This window comes from Jaculus jaculus, chromosome 6 (assembly GCF_020740685.1).
Source record: "Jaculus jaculus isolate mJacJac1 chromosome 6, mJacJac1.mat.Y.cur, whole genome shotgun sequence".
Classification (NCBI taxonomy): Eukaryota; Metazoa; Chordata; class Mammalia; order Rodentia; family Dipodidae; genus Jaculus; species Jaculus jaculus.
In genome coordinates, this window is record NC_059107.1 from 33,341,704 (window position 1) to 33,367,851 (window position 26,148).

Consider the following 26,148-nt stretch of genomic DNA (forward strand, 5'->3'; position numbering starts at 1 on the left):
GGTCACCTTCTCTAGTGGGAGACCAGAAGGAAGACTTCTTGGTGTGGAGGGTAATGCCACAATATAGAGCAGCCTCCAGATGGCACTTTAGTATAGATCAGGCTTCACCTGCCCCTTGTTTGTTCGTCCCGGGAGCTGTGACGAGAGGAGATAGGGCAGCATGCAGCCAAGAAGAAACAGGATGGTCTGTCTTGTGTCTCCTGCCCGTGCTCAGGCACACGGGCAGGCACTGCATTCCCCTGCTTCAGGGCCACGCTTGGGATATGCTGGCCTTCCCCACCACAGACAACGTGCAGTCTTGCTAATGAGATGGTTTCCCTCACTACAAAAAGGTTAGCACCTGGGGTTGAGCCTTTGCTCCAAGCCATGGCAGGGAGGAGCTGCTGGAAGAGCGCACAGTCCTTGATCGAAGCAAGCGTTCTACGGGTCCTCTCTGGGCTGAGCCTGCAGGGGCAGGCCTGAGGAAGGATGGGTGGCCATGGCAACACAATGTGATATGCAGCTGAGTAATGGGGCACACAGGGAGCAGGCCTTCTGAGCAGAATAGATGGTGCCTGGCCCTGGCACAAGCCACTTCCCGAAGGCTTATGCATCTCACTGGAAGGGCAGGTACAGGGAGGCATAAGCCAGGCACTGACCCACCTGCAGGTACTCCCTGAAATCCTGCTGTCTGTTCCCTTGTCCATAGGGGTTCAGTCCTTCATCTGGGCCGAGGTTCCATGAGCTAAGTTCCCGCATGTTTCCCCCTTAGTTCCCCAACTGGTGGGAGGAAGCCCAGGGAGGATGGGCCCACTGTGATTGCATTTACCTGCCCGAGCCTTGCCCCAGACCACAGGCTGGGCAGACCCCATACCTTGGATTTCCGGGCTCCTTTCTTGCCTCCTGCTTTCTTAGCCACCGGCTTCTTCTGGGATGGAGACTTGGCCTTTTTGGCTGGTGGGGGTGTAATGATGGCTTCCAACTTTCCTTTGGAGCCTCGCTTCTTTGCTAGCAATTCAGGATGGATGTTCGGCAACACTCCGCCACTGGCTATGGTGACTCCTTTGAGCAGCTTGCAGGGAAACCAAAGTAGCAGATGTTGAGGGACACTGCCTGCTCTGGACCTCCGGAGGTCAGCCTACCCATGCACACCCCAACTTTGGGTTGGAAGTCCTCTGTGGCACCTACAGGGATGCTACCAGGATAGGGGATCAAGTCCTTGGAGTCCCTCACTTGGGTAGAATTTAGATCAGATCACTCCCCTAGGGAGAGCCAAATACCTTGTGTCACCCTCCCACCCTCATGGCCAATGAGGCCCCAACAGACAGGGAAGCCTTTGCTGAAGCAAAAACCACCACTACCTCTCTTGGGTGACCCGACTGCATGTCCAAGAGCCTGGGGGTGGGTGGCCCCATACCTGATTGAGCTCTTCATCATTGGCCACAGCCAGCAGGATGTGCCGGGGTGTGACCCGCCCCTTCTTGTTGTCTCTCGCTGCATTGCCGGCCAGCTCAAGGATCTCAGCTGTGGAGTGGAGAAAAGCATGTGGCCATGTCAGGACATCACCGAGTTCCCATGTCCCCTGTCTGCCCTTACAGTGCAGGAATGGCACAGGCAGCTGCCTGAGCAAGCAGCCACTCTGAAAGGGCAAGCTACAGGTGGGTTTTGCTGGCAATACTTGGGGAGGAATCAGAGAGGGGCTGGATGGCAACGTTGAGTGGGGCTTCAGGCTCCTGGTGGAGCCCTTTGGTTTGAAGATGGAGCTGAGGCGGAGAGAGGAGAAGCACGGTGGAAGGGCACTGCGTAAGTAAGTGGTGGGACACAGAGAGCTGCCTGGGAGGGGCGCTTGGACGTGGGCCAGGCCAGTTCATGGAGGGGGTAATGTGGCCAAGAGTATGCAATCCCTTCACCTCCACTAGTATGTCACACAGTTGCAGGGATCAAGGGAAGGGGGTTTGATATTATAGGGGAAAGATACCTTTGCTGCTTCACTCAAAGCTGAACAGTGAGTAAAGAGTAGAAAGTGGGGCTGGAGAGATGGCTTAGCAGTCAGGGCACTTGCTTGCGAAGCCTAAGGACCCAGGTTCAATTCTCCAGGTCCCACATTAAGATGCACATGGGTTTGTCTGGAGTTTGTTTGCACTGGCTAGAGGACCTGGCACACCCATTCTTTCTCTCTCTGTCCCTCTATCTGTCTCTAATTAATAAATAAATCAGAAAAAAAAGGAGTAGAAAGTAGTCACCAGAGATTGGTGTAGGGACAGTATGGGAAGGGGAAATGAAATGCTGGTCAAAAGGTAGACAGTTTTAGTTAAGACTTAAGTCATTTACTGCACAGAATGGTGACTAGAGCTGGATAATGGTATATATTTCATAATTGCAAAAATAAAATTTAAATGTTTTCCAAACCAAAAATCAGGTCTATGAGGGACTACTACGTTAATTAGCTTGATTTACTCAATCTACCAAGTATATATATCAAAACCGTACAACGTACCCTATAATTTGTGGTTATTTTGTCAGTTTAAAAGTAATTTTTTGAAGAAATGTTCCAGCATTCTGTATGGATGAAGTCTCTGGGAGACCACCATCCTGACAGGAAGGAAGCCTGAGGGTGGCGGGTGCTGAGGAAAAGTGCATTTTCCTGCCCTTCAGAGCAGTGTCACAGGACAAGAGGACAGACGTTCCACAGCCTCAGTGACAGTGGAGAAAACTAGGCCATGTCCTCTGACGGGGTTTCCTTCCGCTCTCCCCGCCTGGCAGTGGAGCATACTTGGCGACCTGGCCTCCCCATCATTATCTCCTCACTGTTTTCCCAGAGCATGGCCTACCCTGCCCATTTTGGAGATTCTGCCCGTGCTGCCATCCTGCCCGTGATTTCTTTCTACACTACTCTGGGCCCAACCAAAGTATGACCTTCTGCTAGAACTGAAGAATAACTAATACTCTATTTGTGATGTGTACACTGGATCTCTCTGACAGAGTCGGCCCCTGGGATCATCAGGAAATAACTAGACAAAATGCCAGCTGCATAAAAACGGAGTTTGAAGTTGCTAATACTATTTGGCATAAGCATTTTATTTTTATTTTTATTTTTATTTTGAGACAAGGCCTCGCTATAGTCTCAAATTTGCTATGTAGCCAGGCTGGCCTCAAACCCATGACTCTCCTGCCTTGGTCTCCTGATTATAGGCATGCACCATCATGCCCAGCTGGCACATATATTTTTAAGAGGTACTAACATCTGAGCCCCATGCAAAAACCTGCTACATACATGCAAAGCTGGGAATCTGCTTGGCCACTCACGGGCACGCTCATGATGTGAGGCGTGTGGGAAGGTGTTAAGTCACACTTAGGACGGCAGGTCTCTTCCCTAAATTCAGGAAGTCATTTGTTCAGTGAGCACGGCACATACATGCAAAGCCCTATGCTAGGTAGAAGGAAACCAAAGACACCAAGACTTCTGGATCTTCCCAGCTAGTAAGGAGAGCAGCACAGGCCACACGTGGTGGGGCTACGTGGCTGACCTGGGCTTCATGCACATGAGAGCCACGAGTGTGGGGAAGGAAGGCTGGCTAGAACAGTAACAGGCAAAAGGGCTCACCTTTCCTGTACCCCGTTATCTCACAGGGCTGTTCTGATGGGGGGAGGGGACATGGCCTACCTGGAAGTTTCCTTAAAGTTTCCCTATGACTGATGGTGGGCTTCTCTGAAGTGAAAAGGGTGCTTGTAACGCCTAGGTGGCCTTAGGGCCCACGTGCCAAGAATGCCATCCTGTGGAGCCTCAGATTCCCATGCTCACAGTAGTCAGCACATGTACAAGGCTACCATCCTGCCCACCACTGGAGAGGAAGTGTAGAGGGTACCTCAACCCCACAGCAGCACAGACCATAGAAAAATGGCAAGAGGAAGCCTGCCACAGAAGCCCCTGTGCTGGAACTAACTGTGCAGGAAGGACAAAAAGAGCCTATGGTGTTATGGAGCTGTAACCTCCCTTTCTGGCTTCCTGTTCCCCTCTTTAGCCTTAGCTCCCATTTCTGAGACCACAGGGATCCAGGGACCATCAGCATCCAAAGGAGGAACTCGAAGAAGGAAGCTGGTGTGTTACAATCTTTTGATTGCAACGTACAAAGAATGCTTTACCTACCCATCATTAAAAACAGAAAGAGGACGGGCGTGGTGGAACACGCCTTTAATCCCAGCACTTGGGAGGCAGAGGTAGGAGGGTCGCCCGTGAGTTCAAGGCCACCCTGAGTCGATGTAGCGAATTCCAGGTCAGCCTGAGCTACAGCAAGACCCTACCTCGAAAAACCAAAAACCAAACAAACAAAAATGAACAGAAAGAGAACATCGCCAGACCTGTGTTGCTAAATCCTAAGCCCACCCCCTGGGAAGAAAATCATTTGAAAGCAGTTTCTCGGGAGAGAGGAGGAGGCGTTAAGGAAAGACCCTCTTCAAGAGGGGGAGGAGTGGCCACTGTGTGGAGATGTGGAGCAGAGCTGTCCTCACTTTTCTGCGCAGGGAAATGACAATGGAGAGGGGGTGCGGGTGGGCTCCTCCCTGGGTGGGGCAGCACGTGGAGAAAGGAAAGCAAGCAAAGAATGATTAGGGAGCCTGGAGTGGGAGGACATCCTCCCTGACTTCCATAGCCTTGCCCTGCTAGGTCCTTATCCTCTGGCTCCAAGTTTAATGGCTTTATTTCAAACACTTTGCTAATTTGGCCTTGAGCCTCCTAGGTGGGGCTGTGTGAGTCTGAGGACAGAGGCGGCTGAGCTACTGGAGAGAGCAGGGGGGCTGCCACTGCACTGCCTCTGGCCTGCGGAGCTGGAAGCACAGGACTCCTTCCCTCCCCTCCAACGAGCAACTACTCGGGTTACCATGACTGCCTAGCCCCACCCACCGAAGACGGGGGCTACCCCCGCGGGGAGTCGGTGGGAGCTGTGTCCAGTAGAAACAAGACAGGCGCAGAGTCTCTCCGGCTAGCTGAGTGAGCACTTCATCTTCTGTTTACCTCTGAGTTTTTGCAGAGGGATAGTAACCACAGCAACACTATCACCAGGGGACACACAAGACACAGCAACGCAGAGACACACCTTTTACGAGAAACATGTTCTGCGTCCCCACCCAGCCTGTGCTGCAGTGGGCAGGAGAGGGCCTGGCATTTTATAACAGCGAGGAAAGATGAAGGCCTCATCCTGACTGTTAACCAATGCCAAGACCCCTGCGGCGCGCTCGCCCCCTCACCCGGCGCCAGCAGTACCTGCCCTTCCATCCTCAGCCCAGCTTTAGAAACGGTAATAAAGTAAAGGCCTTTCTTGGCCAGGAGAGGGCTGCCTGCTACAGGTGGCAAAAGGTACATTGCCAGCAATTCAAAACCAGACAGTTTCTCCTTGATTTTGTTTGTGGGTATGTATGTGCCTGTATGTGTGTATACACGTGTGTAGGTGTGCAAACACATGTGGGTGGAGGCCTGAGGTCTACACCAAATGTCTCCCTCAACCACCCTCAACCTTACTGCTGTGACAAGATCTATCGCTGGATCTGGAGCTCGCCAGTTCAGCTAATCTAGCCAGCCAGTGGGACCTGGGGGGTCCACTAGTGCCCACCTCCCTGCTACTGGGACTAGAGGCATGCACACGTGTGCCAGATGTGCTGTGCGGGTTCTGGAACCCTTACTCGGGCCTTCCTGTTTGCAGGGCAAACACTTGAGCATCTCTCCAGCCAGCCCCAAACAGAACAGTTTCTGCTCTCTAGAGCACTCCGGCATCCGTGACGGGGAGACGAGGACAGGGTGACTGCCAGGGAACTTGAGCAGGGCACGAACCACCCATGGGAGGGCCTGAGGATGTCTTCATCCTAATGACACTCTGTTTTGCCAATTACACGGAGGCACAAGCCCTGGCTTTGAGCTGCAGGGCAGCTGTTGCCACTGTACCCCATGTCCCGGGGTGGGCTCACAGCTCCCCCAAGAAGAAGACATGTCCCTGAGGTGGGCTCACAGCTCCCCCACAGAGGACCACCTGCTAGGCTAGACCAGAGCCAGCTTCTGTCCTTGCCCCAACCCCAGTGGAGTTTCGTTTCATACTGTGGAAGGTCTTAGGCACCTCTGCTTTGCTTCTGGTTACTTGAAGGGAAAGAGATTCTAAGAAAGAATTAGGAAAACACCAGCTCTACGAGCACACACCCTTTCCTCCCTGGTTTCCAGAGCTCAAGCCCTGTATCCTCCCCTTGAGGGATTTTCAGGAGCCACACCTTGGAGCTGAATCTGTAAGAAACCACTGGCCAAAGGGGCAAGAGCAATTTAGAGAAGCTCTCCAGCCCCTGGAGCTGTCATCTTGGTCAAGGACAGGCTAGCGGTTGTGGCCAGTGACCGACACTAGCCTGGTTTGGGGCCCAGAGTACACAGGGTCAGCTCCGGAGTGAATTCTAAATATGGTAAGGTTCCCTAATTATAAACACCGAATGAGGAGCAATTCTGGACAACTTATCAACTACTCTTCTAAGATCGTTTTTGGTTTAAGTTCTGACTTACAAGACACTCAAGCATCTACTGGCTCCCACTGCAGGCCAGGCTCAGTGACTGGCAACTGGCGAGCAGCTCCTGCTGTGGCAACCAGGACCAGTGATGTGGCCTTCTCTCTCTGCGGTAGCAAGCACTCAGAGGTACCCCAGGATCCTTCGATATACTGAACATGATAATTTTAAGGCAAACATGACAAGATTCCCATAGCCTTGGTGAAGGCCGTGATTTGGCAGCCTTTCCAACTATGGAGCAGCTGTCTGAACATGAATACCTCTGACTGGCCTACTTTCCAAGTTTAGCCCCAGACCAAAAGGCTTAGAGCCTATTCCCCACCCTCACCCCAATGAATGCCTTGAACTAAACCATCTCTGCTGTATGGAAGCATTTCGTCTATCTTCCTTCAGGGAGATGAAGTCATGGCTTGCAGAATTAGACTCCTAACAGCTAACAGGTGAGGCATCAGGCTGAGCCAAACTCCCACAACAAACCTTGCAATGGAAAGGAACATGGGGCTTTCACAGAGCTGTTTGAAGCATCTCGTCTAACAAAAGAAAGATTGAAAATAACAACCAGAAATCAAAGAAAGCAAATGTTCCCGTAATCCCAAGGAGAAAACAGATATTAGCTCCAGAGCCAGCAACAAGACAAGGAATCTGTTTATTGTATTTCTGTTGATTCCTAGTCCTTCTATTGAGTTCACAACTGTATGGCACCATTCTAGAAGACTTAACCCAATCAACCCCAACTACAGAGTGACTGCTAAGAGCTTCCTACATCCTGACTATGTCACAGCCCCCTCCACTGTTCGCAGTGGCCTGGAGTGTTGGCAGCAATGTCCCAGCACAGAACCCACTGCCCCGACCCACTTGTTCAGAAGGGAAGTGGCAAGGACTGAAGTCACAGAGCTGGCACCTAGGTGGAGCTCTGGGCTGCTGCAAAGCTCCCAGCTGTCAGCCTGTCCTAAGGCCTCCGGCACCCTCAAAGAACTCCGCAAAGTTAAGCTGACAGCAGCCATCACAGGCAGTTTACGTTGAGTGCAAAGCATTTGTAAGAGTGAGCCACCCTACAGTTTCACCAAAGAGTCACTCATCTCATCCTTACTGTCGGCTCTGTGAGCCCAGGGTCTCAGCAATAGCATCTGGTCAGCCTGCTGCCTTCCCACAAGACAGAAATGGAGCTTAACTTGGAAAGCTCAAAAGTAAGCTCCACTGGGTGTTCACTGTTTTTCATGGCTACCGGTAAAGCTGCTTGACACTGTACACGTTAGGAAAAGGAGACACTGTGCTTGTTGGTAGCGTCCCCAGTGTACCCACTGCGGAGGGCAGCAGCCATGAATGTGCGATGGTTGTGTTGTGTCGAGACACGGCCAAGACAGCGTCAGGACTCAGTTTCCCACTGTATAGAACAGGACTAGAGGTTATCTCTTAGGCTTGTGAGGATTGAGTTACTAAGTAAAATGCTTAGTGGACTTGGAAAATGCAAGTTATTATTTATTGGAGCCACCATCTGCTTTTTTTTTTTTAGGAAATAAAGAAGAAAGAGCAGAAAAAGAAGTCAGGAATGGAACACAGCACAGCAGCAGCCTTGATTGCTAAGGGAAGAAAACCAGACCTTCTTTTCCCTGGCTCCCTTCATCTATGTAACTGGATGGATGACTGTGTGTGAGAGGCGAGAGGAGGAGAAGAGCAACAGAAGTCCTGGCATTCCCTGTCCCAATAGTGTATCCTTGGCTGTTACACTTAACTGTTTACATATGTTTGAAAAATGCACTTGAACTCGATTAACCTTGGTGCTGCCAGAGCTGCCTTGATAGAACGCAGTACCCAGGGCAGCCCCACCGGCGCTCTCTGCCTGGGGATGGGGTCTGACTCCAGCGGGGAGTGCCTGTGGCAGGCCAGGACCAGGGCCAGGGCCAGCTGCTCAGGCTGCAGAACTGGAGCTCCTAAGACAGGGCAGGGGAGGAGAGGCCCAAGGAGACAAGGTCTGACCTCAAGCCTGGCTGGCACTGGGCAGGGCCCTCTGCCCCACCAGTCACTTACTTTCAAGACCTCTGAATTAATTTACAAGGAAATGGTTAATGTGTGTGTTTGTTTTCACATGGGAAACCACAGCCATTTGTTCTTAATTCATCTCAGGAAGGGGCGAACAATCAGAGATGTCTGCTGAAATGAGATGATTTGAAGAGTATAATGTAAAGAGGAAATTCATTTAAGAGCCTTGCTGCGGGTCTTGGTGCCGTTTCCCAGATGGTGTCTGGAGGGAAAACAAGGAAAGGAGCCGCACATGTGGGAGCTGCTGGTAGGGGGAGGGGCATGATGCTCAGAAGGCTACAGCGGGACCAGAACGAGGGTCCAGGTTAAGAGGGAGATACTGTGCTGTACCCTCTCTGGGCTGTTCGCATTCATCTTTTGCACGTTCTTTCCCGAATGAAAACAGCGCATGCGAAGTCGCAGGCAGCCGTGCTGCACACAGCCCTAACGGGCCACAAGCACCTCCTGCCTCACGTTCCCTTCCGCAGGAAACTTTGCAGGTTGCTTTATGTGGGCTGTTTCTAGAGCAGTGGCAGCATGCCGAAAGGAGAAGGACCCCAAAGAGAGACTTGCTCCTGGGGTCACCCTCATTGGCCCCACCTACACTGTCTGTCCAATGTAGCCTAAGGCTAATATCTACCTGTCTAGGCATAGTCTAAGCTCTGTCATCCAACACTCCATGCCCCATTCTTTAAGGGGACAGTGGAGGGACACTAGTCAAAAAGCTTCCCGCTCTGCAGTTCCTCCCCAGAATCACTGACAAACACAACCTCCCCAACCCTGGGCAGAGCCTACGCCCAGGCCTGCAGGAGTTTCTTGGGCAGCTGTTGGCTACCTATATACTCACCCACCGGGTACCTTTTTGTCCTGCTACTGAAGCAAACAATGGCCATTCCAGAAGCCCCACAATGTCACTCCAAGGACCCATGACCTTCCTGCTTATACCCTTTGCCTGCTTTTCTTCAGGCTCATCTTGCAAAACCCTGTTCTCCCTGACCATGTTAGGCTGCAAGAATGTCTCCACACACTCCAAGAGTCCCCTCAGGCTGTGACTTCAATGAGAACAGGAGCAGCACTGAGGTCTGGGCATACACCAGTGGTCCAGGCATACACCTGCGGTGTCTGGTGGCTGCTTCAAGGTGAAGGAAGCATAAAGTGGATTCCTATCCCTGGGCCCCACTTCTCTGCCTGCTGACATTCAGCCCGGCAGAGGCTACGGACTCTGTTCTTCTGGAGATGTATCCAACTCCACATAAGCTGAGTACCTTCAGAGCAGTGATAAAAACATTCTGAGCAGCAACTTCCTCCTAAGCAGAACAGTGGCTTGAGATTCAGTGAGTTCCCATTTGGCCAATGCCTGCATATGAAGCACTCAATATGCTACAGCCACTTCAGAACGTTAACTATTCCTCCTTCACCTAGAACTCAGAAACTCCCCCAAACAACACCGTACCAAGCCACAGTCTCAGGACTAGTGATGGCAGGGACTAGAATAGGGATCAGAGGCAGCAATGAATGGGCAGTTCCAGTTCAATGTCTTCCTTCATTTTCTCAATGAACAGGTATTGACTTTCAATCGTCAGTATCCAGAGTTATAGAAGCAACCAATGAACGTTAACCAATGAACGTTAACCAATGTCTAATTCAGCTATCTACTACAAGGAACATTACTCAAGAGACTGACGACAAGGAACATGTTTAATTAGCAGTCTACAAGAGCCCTGGGTTTCCACATGGCTCTGCTGATGTGAAATGGGAGTGCTGCAGGGCACTGGCCTTCTATAAAGACCCAGAGCAACCCCTTGAATACCGACACTTGACTATCAGGGTGACGTCACACAGTGAGAGGACACCTCAGCATCAGGCGTTCTTGTTGCTAAAGGAAGCGGCTCTGTGTACCAGGGAACACATGGCTTTAGAGCCACTAAATGGAAGTTACACTTGCTTCAAAAGGAAGGGGCTGGGGTGGGAAGAGAGGAAGAAAGGAAAGGAGGGAGAGAAAGTGGGAGCAGTGGGACCCAGGGTCAGAGCACCAGGCAGAGCCAGGCAGCCTAGCAAATCCAAGGAGGGTTTGTTTTCGTCACCCTGGCGAGCAGAACTGAAGAGAGCATGCAGAGAGGGGCAGACAGAAAAGGCTGGCTGACTAATACCTTTGGGGCTGGTCTTCTTGCTGCAGCTTATTTACTTCTCTCCGGAGATGCATGATATTTGAGTCTGGGCTGACTAGACCTAGAAGCCCTCAGTCTGGGGAAAGGAAGCAAGAGGACGGTGACGTGTCCCACCTGCCACTGACATTTTAGTAATGGACTGCGGGGACAGAGTTTTATCTGCACAAATCTGACCCAGCTCCTTCTCTCAGTAACAGTTCTTTCAGAATCTATTCCTGGCGGTACTGTGCACAGTGACCCTGGGACACATCTAACTCCTGCCCCCCAAAGATGCTAAAATCTATTTTTAAAAATTTTTATTTATTTATTTGAGAGTGACAGAGAGAAAGAGAGAGAGAGAATGGGCACGCCAGGGACTCCAGCCACTGCAAACAAAGTCCAGAAGCATGTGCCCCTTGTGCATCTGGCTAATGTGGGTCCTGGGGAATCAAGCCTTGAACCAGGGCCCTTAGGCTTCACAGGCAAGCACTTAACCACTAAGCCATTTCTCCAGACCTAAAATCTATTTTTTTAATTGAAATTTGTACATGGGTGTGTATAGAAGCCTGGGCTTCTTGTTGATGTAAATGAATGACAGATGCTTGTGCCACTTTCTGCATCTGGCTTACATGGGTGGCTGGGGACATGAACCCGGGCTGGCAGGCTCTGCAAGCAAGGACCTGTAACCCTGAGCCACTATCTCAGTCTCAGGATACGACAATCTTCACCTAGCTGGGCAGCTCCTGCTGCACAAGGTCTGAGAGTTCTTGTGGCTTTGGGAGCAGAAAGAGAAAGCAGTCTGTGTAAGGCTTCTAAAACCCTCTTCTTTGCAATGGTAGCTCCTCTACCACATGCTCCTGCTCAGATGGGAGTGGCCACCATGCTCAAATTAATCCTAATTATGCTCTAGTTAAAAGTCCAGCCAGGCGTGGGGCAGCACACCTTTAATCCCAGCACTCTGGAGGCAGAGGTAGGAGGATCTCTGTGAGTTCAAGGCCAGCCTGAGACTAACAATTCCAGGTCAGCCCGGGGTTGGAGCGAGACACAATCTCGAAAAACCAAAACATCCAGAGGTCTAGATTAGCTCTCATCCTGGCCAGTTTCCAGGCAGCATCTGATACCACCAACCCCTCCTGAAAATCCTTACTTCTCTTCTTATCCTTCAATAAAGAAAAAAAAAATGCTGTGCAGCTATAGAAAGACAGGCCTTGTGCTAGGAGCTGAGTGTGTGTGAGGGGGTGGGAGAGGGCGCTGAAGTCACAGGCACTCGATACAAATCTGTGGAAATGAACAACGATCTCTTTGACCCCAGCACCCAGCTCGGCGTTGTGCACTTGGTTGTGGCTTGGCAAGTCTTTCACAAATAGTTCATTTGAGAGGAATTAAAAACAAGTGGGCTGAGCATGCTGTTCTCTGGCAGTGGTGGGATCTGTATGCGGGGATGTTCTCCCAGGTGCTGGCCTGGCTCTGTGGATAAGAACACAGTCCAGATGCAGGACGGGGTGTGAATGATAAAGCTGCCATCCCAGAGGGCAGCCCAGGACGCAGGCGCACAGGATCCAGGCAGGCCTTGCTTCATAGTCCCAAGAGAAGGGAGCTTGGACAAGAGATCGAAAGGGCTCAGAATAGTCTAGGGCTGATCAAGGCCCCTCAGCGTGTCCTAACTATGTCAGCCTGCGTACCCTATATATGAAACATCCTGGAAATCAGGTGTGTAAAACAGCTGAGAGGGACAATGACTCCCTCTATGTCCTCTACTCTGTGAATCTTTCCAAGGGTGTTTGTACTGATTGCAGAAAACAGACTATTCAACGAAAAACATTGGATGTGAGAAACAGACCAATAAAATAGTAGGTTCAGAAATAGCTTCAATTATATCTAGATAATCCATGTCTGATAAGAAGGAAGTGCCCCTGGTCTCCAGGGAAAAGATGGAATATTTAATTAATTGTGCTGGGATGAGTGAGTTACCATGTGAAACAAAATTAAGATTGATTCTTATCTCGCATCATTGATTAGAGTAAATTCCGAATGGCTCAAAGCAAAAATGTGAAAGGCGAACAATAATACTCGGCAAAAGCATGAATGAATTCCTTCTCAGCCATGGAGAGTGGCAGACCTTCAAAATAGTAAGTCAAAGTCTGGAAAAAAAACACACTTTCTATCGTTTTCAGATAAAGAATATAAAACAACTGAAATGTACTGAAGAAGAAAAATAACTGAAAATGAAATAAAAACAAGAGATTATAAGGAAAAACCAAATCTATTTTTTTTTAATGATCAAAAAGAACTTAAGAGAAACGAAGAAAGGGACTGGGGTGATGGCTCCATGGTTCACAGTGCTCGCGCAAGCATGAGTACCTTTGATTCCCTGGCACCCAACCTGAACAGCTGGGTGTGGCCATGAACATTACCATCCCAGTCCTGTGGGAAGTGGAGACCAGAGAATTGCTGGGGATTGCTGACCGAAAAAACGTAGCTCTGGGTTGAGCGACAGACTTTACCTCAAGGAAACAGGTCGATGAGTGGAAAGAGGAGGACACCCAAGGTTTTCCTCTGGCCTCTGCATGTTTGCACACAGGGCACATGCATCTGCACACACATGCACATACACTGTACACACATCTCTCTCTCTCTCTGTCTCGCTCTCATACACACACACACTCTACACATATGTACATGCCCCCCAGAGAAAGTATCACAAGTGAAATTTGAAATTTAGTGACTAAACCACAGATTAGACAACAGTTAAAGAGAATTATAAACCAGGATAAAGTTCGAGAAGACAGATCAGAAATACTTATCCAGAAAGAGATTTGAAAATGAGAGAATAACAGATGTGGAAGGTAGAGTGAAACACAATGCATGTTGAATGTGTTCTCCATAAGGAGAGATTAGAACAGATATTGTTAATGGAATCATGGCTGTTAATATTATGGGTAAGATAAAGACAAGTTCAAAAATAACCTGAGAGGCTGGAGAGATGGTTCAGTGGTTAAAGGCACTTGCTTGCAAAACCTGACTGCCTGGGTTCAATTCTTCAGTACCCACATAAAGCCAGATACACAAAGTAGTGCATGTGTCTGGAGTTTGTCTTCAGGAGCACGAGACACTGGCACATCCATTCTCTTTTTCCTATCTCTTACTCTCTGCCTACAAAAAAATAAACTAAGACATTTAGAGGCTGGAGAGATTGCTTAGTGGTTCAAGGTACTTGCTTGTAAAGCCTGAAGGCCTGGGTTTGATTCTATAGTACCCCCGTAAAGCCAGGTGCACAAAGTGGTGCATGCATCTGGAGTTTGTTTGCAGTGGTAGGAGGTCTTGGTGTGTCCATACTCACTCTCCCCAAATTGAATAAAAAATATTTTTTAAAAAAAGGTATTAAGGGCTGGAGAGTAAGCCAAAGGACCCAGGTTCAATTCCCCAGGACCCACATAAAGCCAGATACATGAGGTGGCACAAGCATCTAGAGTTAGTTTGCAATTGCTAGAGGCCCTAGTGTGCATATCCTCTCTCTCAAATAAATTAATTTAAAAAAATTTAAAAATTTTTCTAGTAATTGGAGGCAAAAAGCACCATTAGAAGAATAAGTAACTGGGCCAGGCTTGGTGGCGCCTGCCTTTAACCCCAGCATTTGGGATGCTGAAGTAGGAGGATCACTTTGAGGCCACTCTAAGATAACAGAGTGAATTCCAGGTCAGCCTGGGTTAGAGGAAGACCCTACCTCGAAAAACCAAAAATTACATTAAATTTTAAGAAATAAGGCTAGAGAAATGGCTTAGAAGTTAAGGCACTTGCCTGCGAGCCCTAAAGACTCATATTTGACTCTTCAGATCCCACGTAAGGCAGACGCACAAGGTGATGCAAGCACGTGAGCTGAACCAGTGCACAAGGCGGTGCACATGGGGTTTGATCACAGTAGCTGGAGGCCCTGGCACGTCAGTTCTCTTTCTCTCTCTTTATCACTAGCTCTCACTCTCTCACATTAAAAATTTTTTTTAAATAGGCCAGTCTGTTGGGCTTGCCTCAAAAAAAAAAAAAAAAAAATCTGAAAATATGTACCATCAAAAGACACGGATCCCACAGGTGGAGTCCACAGGAAAGAAGACATGTTTAACTTGTTCTACACGTTCTTCCTGTGTTCACTGGGCCCCAAAGCTTGCTTGGTTCCTCTACCCTCAGGAAAAAGGAGCCAGTTACCACAGAAGTGACAGGACACTCTCCTGAGGTCCCCTGAGCCAGGCCATGAGAGGGCAGCATCGGGCAATGGTCATGCCAAAGAATGAGCAGTGCAGAGGAAGGACAGGCTTGGTTCTGGTGGCAACAGCCCTACTCCCCGGAAGGCCTTTGTAAAACTTAAAGAACGTCTCCCTCTTTACTATACAAGAGCTGACAGGGCTGACACTGGGTAAGGAACTGCTTTGAGCTCCTTTTCCAGCTGCAGTGCTAGGGTGGGCCTTGCGGTCCCATTATCCTCTGAAAGGACCACTGTGCGTGGTAACCGTTGTAGGGGCCAGTGGAGGTGTACCAGAGTCGAGGTCTCCAACATCATCTGGTCAAGGGTGCTAGGCTCTTGACCTCAAGAGCACTGGGCTCCGATTGGGAACCAGACGAGGGTACGCACAGATCTCTTGTGTGGCCCAGGGAGTGCTGCCTGCAACGTTCAATGGTGGTATCCTCCAACAAGATCAAGGAAACCACAGGGAAGAAATAAAATTGGTGCTGCACTTAACCTTTACTTAACTAAATTTCAGCCAAACTTCACAAGCATCTGTGAGCACCTTGGCGGCAGGGGCATGATGGTGTGTGGAAGCCAATGAACATGGGCTGCTGAGTTGACCCAGCATAGCAGCTTTCCCTCCCATCACACTCAGAGTCTCCCCTGGCTCACACAGGAGCCTGGAACAGCTGTCTCCATTTTGAGTTGTAAGAAAAGCAGAGTCTAGAGAGGTTAAGTGGCTCACCACAGGTCACAGTGAGTATAAATGGCTATGCAAGAACAACCGAGTTCTGTTTCCTATCCAGTCACTCCTTCCCTGGCCTGTCTGGCTGACTTCCCATGCTAAACACACCTGAATTCTAGTTCCTGTTTCCTCATTTACAAGTGAGAAAAATCATGCCTACCTCACATACCAGGTTCTCCACCTATAAAAGTATATCCCAGAACAGAGTCCAAAGTCCCAAACCCATCCTGAACAGACCACAATGACTACTTCTCAAGGCAGCATGATCACAACAGAAGCTGAGAGCTTGATGTCCCTCGTAGCTGTGTCCACTCTGGGGAAGTCTTACGCTTGCCTACTGAGAGGTGTGGGCAGCAGGAGCGGCTCAGCAACTCTCCTGTTGTCCGTGCCACTAGGAAGAGAAAAGGCACCCTTCTTGCTGAATCTCTCTTTGTGCTAGAGGCCAGATGGCTACAAGAACCAGAAGAGCTATTTCCTGACGCCTGCCAAACATACCGGATGAGTAAGTGGCATCACAGGACAGGAGGGTCAAGGCCTGGTTGGCTGCTGAAAGGGTCTGTGCAGGCCTATGCAAATCCTCTGATGCTTTGGAGTCTGGTTTGCCCCTCACTAAAAGCGGGAAGCATCTGTTCTGCCCAGATTTCTCCCTCGATTTTTATGAGGCCACAGGTAAGATCAGACCTGTATAAAGGACCAGCGACCCCTTGGAGAGAGACTGATTCTAAGCCCCGGGCAAGGAAGCCTGGGTGAGCCTGGGACACATAACTGAACTCAAGGGCAAGGAAATGTCTGGAAACCAATGGAGATGGTTTTGACGTAAAAGACAAAAGGACATCAAAAGTAAAGTTCAGTTCAGTTTGAGAGAATTTGAACATTAAAACGAGTGATGATGGTATAAGAGGAATATAACACACCAAGTTAACCAATCCACGAGCCAAGGCTGGCAACACAAAAAAATAAGAAGGGTGGAGGGTGAGTTCTGACTGACAGAATGCCATCTAAAAAATACAGAAATGGAAATATTTATTTCATAACCACCATGGTAATAAGGGACTCTGGTAAGACTGATAAAGAGGGCCAAAATGGGCTGGGAAAACGTCTTAGCAGTTAAGGCATTTGCCTGCAAAACCCAAGGAGCCCGGTTTTATTCCCCAGGACCCATATGCCAGATGCACAAGGGGGAACATGCATCTGGAGTTCGTTGGCAGTGGCTGGAAGCCCTGGCATGCCTATTCTCTCTTTCTCTCTGCCTCTTCTCAATCTCAACTAAACAAATAAATAAATACTTTTTTTTTTAAAAAAGACAGCTAAAATTCAGCAGGTGCCCTACCTCTGAAAGAACAAGCACAATCCCAAGCCAAGTGCCTCTCAGCGTGATGCACACTAGAAGGGCGTCACCACTGTGGTGAAGTAATGCCTTCTTCTCTAAGCGAGAGACGTGCCCAGGGTCAAGAATGGTCTGAAAAACAACTGGCCTGGATGCTTCATGATGCCAGTGTCACAACAGAGAGGCTGGGGAGTGGTTCAGGGTGCTTGCCACTTAAGCTTGAGGGCCTGCACAAGCTTCATTCCCTAGAACCACCCATGGAAAAAGCTGGGCATGGCCACACACATCTGTAATCCCAGTCCATGGGGAGGACAGTGGAGACTGGAAGATTTCTGGGGCTCACTGACCAAAACACAGCAGCTCCAGGTTGAGGGAGAGACCTCATCTCGAGGACGTACAGAGGAGTGAGAGAAAGGCACCTAAAGTTCTCCTCTGGCCTCTGCACACACACATTCCCTCTGGAAAATTGCTCAAGATGAAGTAAGACTAGGCTCAGCAAACCTGACTGCCATATGTAAAGTACGACCCTGAAATGTACCCTGAAGTGGGAAAGGAAACCAAACAAGATCATAAAGGACCTTATTGGCATAACTGAGGAAATTTCAAAATATGGTGTCTAGCAAGCACAAATCCAGCAGCATCTGTGGGCACATGCCAGATAGAGGATGTAAGGCAAACAAATGGGGCAGTACAACAATTAGTGAACCCATGTGAGGATTTTCTGTTTTGTTTTTTGAGGTAGGATCTCACTCTAGCCCAGGCTGACCTGGATTCACTGTGTAGCCTCAGGCTGGCCTCGAACTCACAGACTCTAGTTCCTGTTTCCTCATTTACAAGTGAGAAAAATAATGCCTACCTCACATACCAGGCTCTCCATCTATAAAAGTACCTCTGCCTACCTCCTACCTCTGCCGCCCCAGTGCTGGGATTAAAGGCGTGCGCCACCACGCCCGGATTCATGACAGTTGTCCTTATGAGCTTTCACATCTAAGAAGTGGGCAAAGGTCCTTATAGTCCTTGGGAAGCCACCAGCCTGCCACATCTGAGCACGATGTCTGCAGCTGGCCAGGGCACACTCACCAGTCAGGTACTCCAGCACGGCAGCCATGTACACAGGTGCCCCCACTCCAATCCGGTACTTGGGGTGGCCTTTCTTGATATACCGCAGCATCCGCCCCACAGGGAAAATGACTCCCGCCTTGGCTGACCGGGAGGTCTTGGTGGATTTCTTTTTCCCACCGCGGCTTGACATGGCGGTGGTCCTGGAAGTGGATCCTTACACACTGCCAAGGCAAGAGACACACCAGTCAAAATCGGAGCACGGCACACCCCACCATTTCTAGGCACACTGTGGTCCTATGACAGACACAGGAGCACCCGCGTCCTCCTACCCAGCCAGTGTGCTCTAATGGAACTGCTTGGCACCTGGAAAGAGAAGGCACAGCTTTGCACATCTTATCCCATCACGTCGATTTTACCAAGTCACTTCCATTTAAATGTTACACTGACAATAACTGCTCTTAAGTGCCTGGTCTTTATGCCTCATAATATAAAAGAAAATGGGGCTTCCTGGTTACGTTCCACATACTTATTTAATAATTGCATTTTCATACACTCGAGACTGGAGTAATAAATCTTCAGTAAAATGGAAAGAAGAGTGTTTCCTGCACTTGGAGTGAAGTTGGAAAGCCAGACAGATACATGGGTTCTCACAGGAACTATCCTGACCTGGCAGAGGAAGGAGTGGCGGGCCACAGAGAGCTGGGTTGAAAAAATGGTCTCCTGAGCAAAATCTAGCCCACTAGAGATGGGGAGGAGGAGTCTTCCCTCCTTGCTCCTCCTCCAACCCTATGCAAACAGCCCTCGGCCCACAAAATGCTCCCCATAACTGCCTCCGGCACGTCTCAGTCTTAACTAGATAGCACAGACATCTGCCAACATCTCCCTCACTTAGCCACCCTGCCTCCAGCCTATCTTCTACCCCTCAGGCCAGCCAATCTTGGTATAGACACACATGCACATCAGGATATACCCTGACCCTGGCCTAAAAGTCTGCTGGGGTTACCACTGGCAAAATAAAACCAGGACTCCCGATCTCCATACAATGCCCTACTAGGCATGGAGCATCTGCCCAGTTCTGCTTTATACCACCGTGACCTAAACTCCCCCACAGGACGCCCCAGAGGTTCCCTCTGGTGCCTGCCACCTTCTTTTGTCCTTGCCTTCTGCTCATCTACCCTGAGTGCTTGAACCTGACCACTCTGGGCCCCATAAACTTCAGGCCACAGCAATGCCGTACACCATTTCCATCTCCCCCATCAGACTGCAAGCGCATGGAGGGCTACCTACGACCGCCCTCCCAGGGCAGCAGAGGCTTTCACAGAGACATCTAACCACTCATGCGGGCACAGGAGGAACTGTGCTGGGCTGAGGTCCCTGTCCTCCCGAGCTGGTGGTGAAAGACAGAAAATAAGTAACTCCATAGTCATTTCAGTGATCAGCACAGCGAGTGCTTCAAAGGGCCAGTTTGAAGTGCTGGTAGGGGGGCTGTGTGGGACCCCAGCTGGTTCTGGAGTCTCTGAGGCTCCTCTATAGACCTCCGGTGCTAGGACTGCAAGTGGACGGGCCTCCCACGGGCTGAGACACTGAGGTCAGGCTCCACGGTGGGTGCGCCCCTGTAGTTCTAAAAGGCTATACCTCTGTGACCATGGAGGCCCCAGGACTAGGAGTCTTGGTTATTCTGACACTCAACCTGATCCTGGGGACTGGAGTCCCCACCTGCTAACTTCCTGACACAGAGGGACGGCTGCGAGGGCCGCAGACAACACAACTTGTGGACGGGCCCACGGGGCAGCTATACCACCAGTCCCGGCAGGGGGAGGTGGTCCTGGCTCTGGGAGGAGAGCCCTGCTCCATGCTACCACAGGCACACAGGTCTTAAGGCTTCAGAGTGCTAGAGGAGCCCATCTGGCCCTTCCAGGGGTACTGCAATGCCTGAGACATGCCCACGAGGCAGGGACTTGGAAGCACGCACATGTGTCTGTTTTCAGTGAGTGGTCACTGGTTTACAGGAAGTCTCCGGTTTTACTACAAATGTGTTGCACAAACCAACAACACCAAGGCCTTGTGAGTTGTAATCCAAATGTTTCCCTTCTTTCAGCACGGGAGTCCCGCGGTCACAGACTATGGCAACCCCAGCCCCTTTAGGACAGATACAGACTGAAGCCCTGCTCCCCAGGACACCTGCAGGGGTGTCTGGCACTGTCTCTGTGGACAGCAGACATTGTTCTGGAAAGGTCATGAGCAAAAGGACCTGTCAGATCTTGACATACTCTCTGAGTGACTGAGTGTCTGTGCCTACAGTCCCTGTCCCTATGACGGTTGAGTCCATGAGCTGTCCTGACTGCCTATGTCAAGGGCAGACTTACCAGCCCCATGGGTACCTTGAACTGCTCTGGGTCTTTTAACCCCATGACACACCAAGATACCTAAGTTGGAATCAGCCTGACCCCGTACTTCCCTGCCAGTGCCACGGCAACCAAGTATTAGTCAATCTCTGTCCAGTCCACCTGATAAACTTCTCAATTTCCTGGCATCTGCTCCCCTCCCCCCCCCCCGACTTGTTTCAGTCTCATTACCTTTCACTGTCCCAGCTTTCTCCAGATACCACAGCTACCTGCTGTCTCCTCTGACTAGCCAAGCTCTGAGCCAGCCACAGAAAGCACCCTTCACCTGCTTCCCCAGCAGTCTCCTGGTACCACTGCTGGCATTCAAGTGCCCCTCACCACTCCTGACTTCCTGAGCATGTCAAGGATGTCTTTCAACATGCTGTTTCTCCTACGTGGAATGTCCTTTGTTTTCCTGTCACCCTTGTGAATGGATGCTCATATGCCCCTTTAGTCACAGAGATTTCTTGGCCCTGGATAAGGCCTGACTGACTGACTGTCCCATGTCCCCATAGCACATATGCACATATTTGTGCATATGCCCAGCTCAACTGACTCCAAGTGACTGGATGCCAGTCACTGTAGGCGACTCATTCAGGAATGGTCTCAAGGGTCCTCCTGGGTACCCAGTGCCACCCTGCTGGAAAAACATCTTCATGTCTCATCTTGAGCCTGGCTCCTTGCCAAAGCAGCAGCCTCAGGTCCTTGTCCTTGCCCTTGCCCCGGGGGCTGTACTGCAGGGGTTCGTCATGGATCCTGCATTCTTTCTGTACTCTAGCTACAGTTCCCCGTGATGGGTAAGACTCTTGAACCCTGCACCCCACCCCCAGGCATTCAGCAGCTTGGAGTGCTTGAAACGAAACGTTCCTTTGCAAATCGCCTCCTCGCTGTGTGCAGTCTCCAGAAAAACTTGTGTAGACCACACCCACTGCTCAGGGGTCTCCTGACAGACAAGCAGCTCCTGCTCAGCACCCGCGGGGACAGTGGGGAAAGAAGTTATTGAGTATCATGATCTCAACATGATCTGCTTCTCATCATGGCTCTGCCACTGGCTGGCATGTGGCCTTGGGTAAGTGACTTAATCCCTCTGAACCTCTTTTGTCAACTGCCAAGTAGAAATGAAGGAAGAAAAGACCTCCAGGGACTGGTGGGAGAATTAACTGAGTATGTGTATAAAGGGCGCGACACTCCCTCAGTCATGAAGCACAACAACGGAATGTAGATAAGAGGAGGCTACTCCCCGCAGAACGGGCCTCAGAGACATTCGCACTGGCCAAGGCGCTACTAGGCTACTAGTACGATTAAGTCCCTACAAGTTATTTCTCACTCATGAAGTCATGCTATGGTTTGGATATAAATGAAACCCAAACGTTTGTGTGTTGGAAGTTTGGTCACTATTGTGGTGATGTTAAGATGGGTCAGGACTTTACCAGGTGGGGCTAATAGGGTGATATTACTGCCCCTCCCCTGAACTGCTCGCTGGCTTAGGATCCCATGCTGTTATCACTTTCCCTTGCATGAATTTCCACCGCTGTGATGATACCTGCTAGGATTTTGTCACTAGAGCTAAGCTGATGCTGGAACCACGCCCTTGAACCTCCAAAACTGTCTTGATAAAGTTACCTATTTTAGGTACTTCATGATAGTAACAGAAAACAGACTAATACAAGTCCATGACTGGCCCATGCATCTTCTCCATATGGTAACTCCCTCTTCCATCTATGACTCTGACATCATCCGTGCTTGATTTCTAACATGGTAACATCATGGAGGCAAATACATGCAGACTTTTAGGAGCTGGCCCTAAAAGTGGGGCACACTAACGTTGACCATGATCAATAAGGCAGATCCTGGTTACATAGCCACACCTAATGACAAAAGAGGTTGGGAAATATACTTCAGATAGTTTCCCAGAAAAAAAAGAAAAACGACAGGCATGGTGGTGCATACCTTTGATCCCAGCACTCGGGAGGCAAAGGTAGGAGGAATGCTGTGAGTTAGAGGCCATAGTGAGACTACACAGTGAATTCCAGGTCAGCCTAGGCTAGGGCAAGACCTTACCTTGCAAAACCAGAGGGGAAAAAATGAGGAAACAGGCCATTTCTGTCACACAATAAACCAGTTTGAAAGCTGACCTGTGGCCTTGGTCTCAGTGACCAGCCCAGGACTGCTGGGCCCTGTCTGACCCGTGTTCTGCATGCGGCCTGATCTGAGGGATGGACAACCCTATATCACAAACAAAGTGACCTCCTGGGCACTTAGCCTCTTTTCATGGCACTGGAGTTGCTCTCAGAGGAGCTAACTTCCTTGCTGGCCCACTGTTCACGATGGTGGCCTTTTTAGTTGTTCAGGAGCCCTGGCCTGCTGAGAGCCCCCATGCACTCTGAAGACACAAAAGTTGCAGCCAATTACCATTGTACAGCAGCATGGTGGCCCCTCACGCATGAAAACCCTGCCACCCCTGTCTGTGCTCATCACCCCTGTGTGCTGGTTGAGCTGTGCTCTGAGAGTCCCCAGAGGCTTCCTGGGGCTGAAAGTTGATCCCCACTCTGAGGTTTTCAGAGGATGGGAACTTAATCTGACTACCATATTTGGTGGAGGAGGGGTTGAACAATAACTAGGATGGCGCCTCCTCCATGATTTAATCCTGGTGGCTTTATAAAAGGAAAGAAACTGCAAGAACACACACAAACAGGTGCAGTTCCTGCCCCATGCTGATGCTCTACGCACTTCAGGATTCTCAAAAAGACCACCACCACTGGATGTGGCCCCTTGATCTTATACTCCCAAAACTTTTCTTTAGAATAGCCTGCCTCAGGTATCTCATTAAAGTAACAAAAACCAGATGATCACACTCTGCAACTCCTCTAACTATAAACTAATCACAGTAAGCATGAACCTTGTTTGTAAAAACCCAAATCTTCGCCAAAGACAAAACTGTAGGAGAGAGAAACCAGGCTCGAGTGAGAAGTGGGTCTGCTCCCAATCTGAGCTATGACCAGGAGGTTACAATTTGTCCTCATAGCACAAGGGGACTGGGAAAGCTGGTGGCAAGTATCTGTGACCAGGATGGACGTGCATTACCAAGTTATTTACATGTTCTGTTGCCTGGAATCAATTTAGTCTGTTCACTACTGTGGTCCAGGCACCCACCACTGCCTGCTGCCCAGAACTTCAAATGCGAGCTGGGCAGTAGTCAGCATCACAGCGGAGGATGCTGCATCCCCAAAGGCCAAGGACTCGGCCGTGACTTCTGGGACATCTGGAACCTTCCTTGGGACCATTCATGTGTACCCATAAGAGCTGAGACTCTCAAAAACTGAAGAGTTTGTGAGGCCACCTTAGGGATTCCCAGGAGGTCCAATCCTGATAGCTAGGACATGAGTCATACAGAGGCTTATGACTGCAACAGATCTATGGCTCCACCAATGTCTCTCCTCACTACTAGACAGCAATGCAGGTGGGAGGAAACAGTTTACCTTCTTCACACCTGTGAGACACTGACCCCTGTCAAGGCTGTAGAGAAAAGGCCCTTAAGCAGAGCACTCAGGAAACCACTGGAGCGATCAATCCTGAATGAAGTCTTTTTTATTATCTCAGCTACAAATACATGTGAATTGATCCTGAATGAACATTGATTAGAGCTGCTGGGGAGCTGTGTCAGAGAGCCGGAACTCCTGCCCCAGCATGGAGGAATCCGAGTGCTCATGTCACGGCCAATACGGGAGGCCTCACGCTCTGCTCTTTGCAGCTGGAGGCATGCCGTATCCACATGCTCTTGTCAGCTTACATCAACTCCAGAGATCAGGAAGGCAAAACAGACACCAATTCTGAAGGGAAGGACAGCCATCCTGGTGGAGCACCCTCTTCTCTTTGCGCCTATCCTGCCGGACGAGGGACGGTGGCTCTACTGCTGTATGCCAGAAGCACGAGGAGACACTACACAACCGTTGTTCTCAGACAGATGGGGTTCACAGGCTGCACTCCGATTGGCTTGGAACAGAGACTTGTTCTTGTTCTAGCCAATGGGGGTTGAAACAACTCCCTCCATTCATTAAACACAAAATCATCAAATGAGCTTGTCAGTTAAAGAAGCTACAGTCCCTTCCTCAATGAAAGGAGGGCCTGAGTACAGAAGAGGCAGACCAAATAAAACAGAAATAGATCCTCAAACCTGCCTTTCATTCCAGCACACGTATCTTGCTCATGGCTTAGGTTTCTGGTGGGGGGAGGGGGGAAACAAAACCCAAACACAAGTATCATTCTCTACAAGCAGGAAGCTAGTTGGAACGTGACCCTTCATCTCTGCACATGTACCCTATGGTGTGCTTCCTGACCTGTACTGAGGGACAGATAGGCCCCACGCTGTAACAGTACGTCACTTTGCTAGTTCACCCAGGAAACTGTCCCACCTACTTCTTCTCCCTTTTAAAGGATAAAGATAACCCCTGCAAGGGCAGGTCATCAGAAGGAAAGTTAAAATATGACCTTCAAAGGGTAGGACCCCAGTCAGACCTACCATCAGTACTCAGTACTGCTGAATACTGAACAGAGCAGTTCCCAGTGAGAGAGAGAGAACATTCGACCACTGTTCTCTCCTGCTCAGAGCCCTTCCTGGGATCAGTGTGGTTCCACTCCAGATTTTTGCCTGTCTGTCTTATTAGCCTCACCCAACTCTAAGGTCCTGTCTTCCAAGCCTCTGGTTCTCCTCCACAGGCCCTCTATTGTTATATTCTGCGATCTGCAAATGGGTTTCCCAGGCCTTAAACACCTGTCCCCCTCTGTCCCTCACCCAGACAACTTCTCCTAGACATTCTCATGCGGGACCAGGACTCAGTCTCAGATACGGCACTGTTCCTCTTGCACTGGCTGCCTAAGAGCCACATGGCTGTCTTTTCCTAAGGTCAGCTCTCTGTGGCAGGGACTGGACATATCTTGATCATGCCTAAGTCCCCACTACCTGAACTGGCGCAGAATCTCAGGAAGTATTTGGTGAAGGACTACGAGACACCAGCCAGGCAGGCAAGTCTGCCAGGCAAACAAGCTATACAACTCTTTGGAATGAAGATCTGCCCGATGTGCTCAGGTGCACGCAGAAGCGCTAAGGCAACCTCGTGCTCCTAAACCTACCCATGAGGAAGAGATTCACAGGGCAAGTATGGGCCCCATTCACTCCCACCCCTTCCATTTCATGTTCCAAAAACGGGGGGCCTCTGTAAAGCCAATCACCGACACTTAGGGACGCTTGAATAAGAACCAGAGGCTGTAGTTTACTTAAATAAGTCTCCTGTAAGTGTCTTGGGGCAGCTTTTAACTCCACACCTGTCTCAATGGGGAGGGAATGAGGATGAACTGCAAGTTATACTGTCTCCAGGACCACAGGAAATGACAGACTGAGCTGTGTCTCTCCCTGACCCGGGCCCATGTGCTGGAAAACAGAAAAAAAAAAAAAAAAAAAAAAAAAACCAGGTCAGTAACCCAGATGTCATGTGTGAAGTTCTAAACAACTCTCAAAGTTTAATTAAATGTGAGCTCTCCCTAGGTCGGCCTAAATTAAGCCCTGCTACTAACTATCTTCACTCACATCCTCCTTCCCCACACACCTCATGACTTACCCCGCAGGGTCTCAGCATTAATAACAAATGAAGATTAAACAATGAACTGGAGAGATGTAAAACTTGAAGGGGAGAATTTTTCAAGTCTTAAAAATTTTGCCACTTTTAAAGGGGGGG

The 26,148-nt window shown here is 49.8% G+C and overlaps 1 protein-coding gene across 4 annotated transcripts in view; it reads right to left on the bottom strand.

Annotated features, from left to right (window-relative positions):
- The window catches only part of LOC101593540 (core histone macro-H2A.1), a 61,327-nt gene that overhangs the window by 33,493 nt on the left and 1,686 nt on the right, over positions 1–26,148 (bottom strand). For all 4 annotated transcript variants that reach the window (XM_045151889.1, XM_045151887.1, XM_045151888.1 and 1 more), the window contains exons 2-4: positions 18,051–18,253; positions 1,397–1,503; positions 854–1,051 (exon numbers count right to left, since the gene is read on the bottom strand). In XM_045151889.1, coding sequence (XP_045007824.1) covers positions 854–1,051; positions 1,397–1,503; positions 18,051–18,222 — 477 coding nt within the window. In that variant the 5' untranslated portion in view covers positions 18,223–18,253. The remainder of the gene's footprint in view (positions 1–853; positions 1,052–1,396; positions 1,504–18,050; positions 18,254–26,148) is intronic.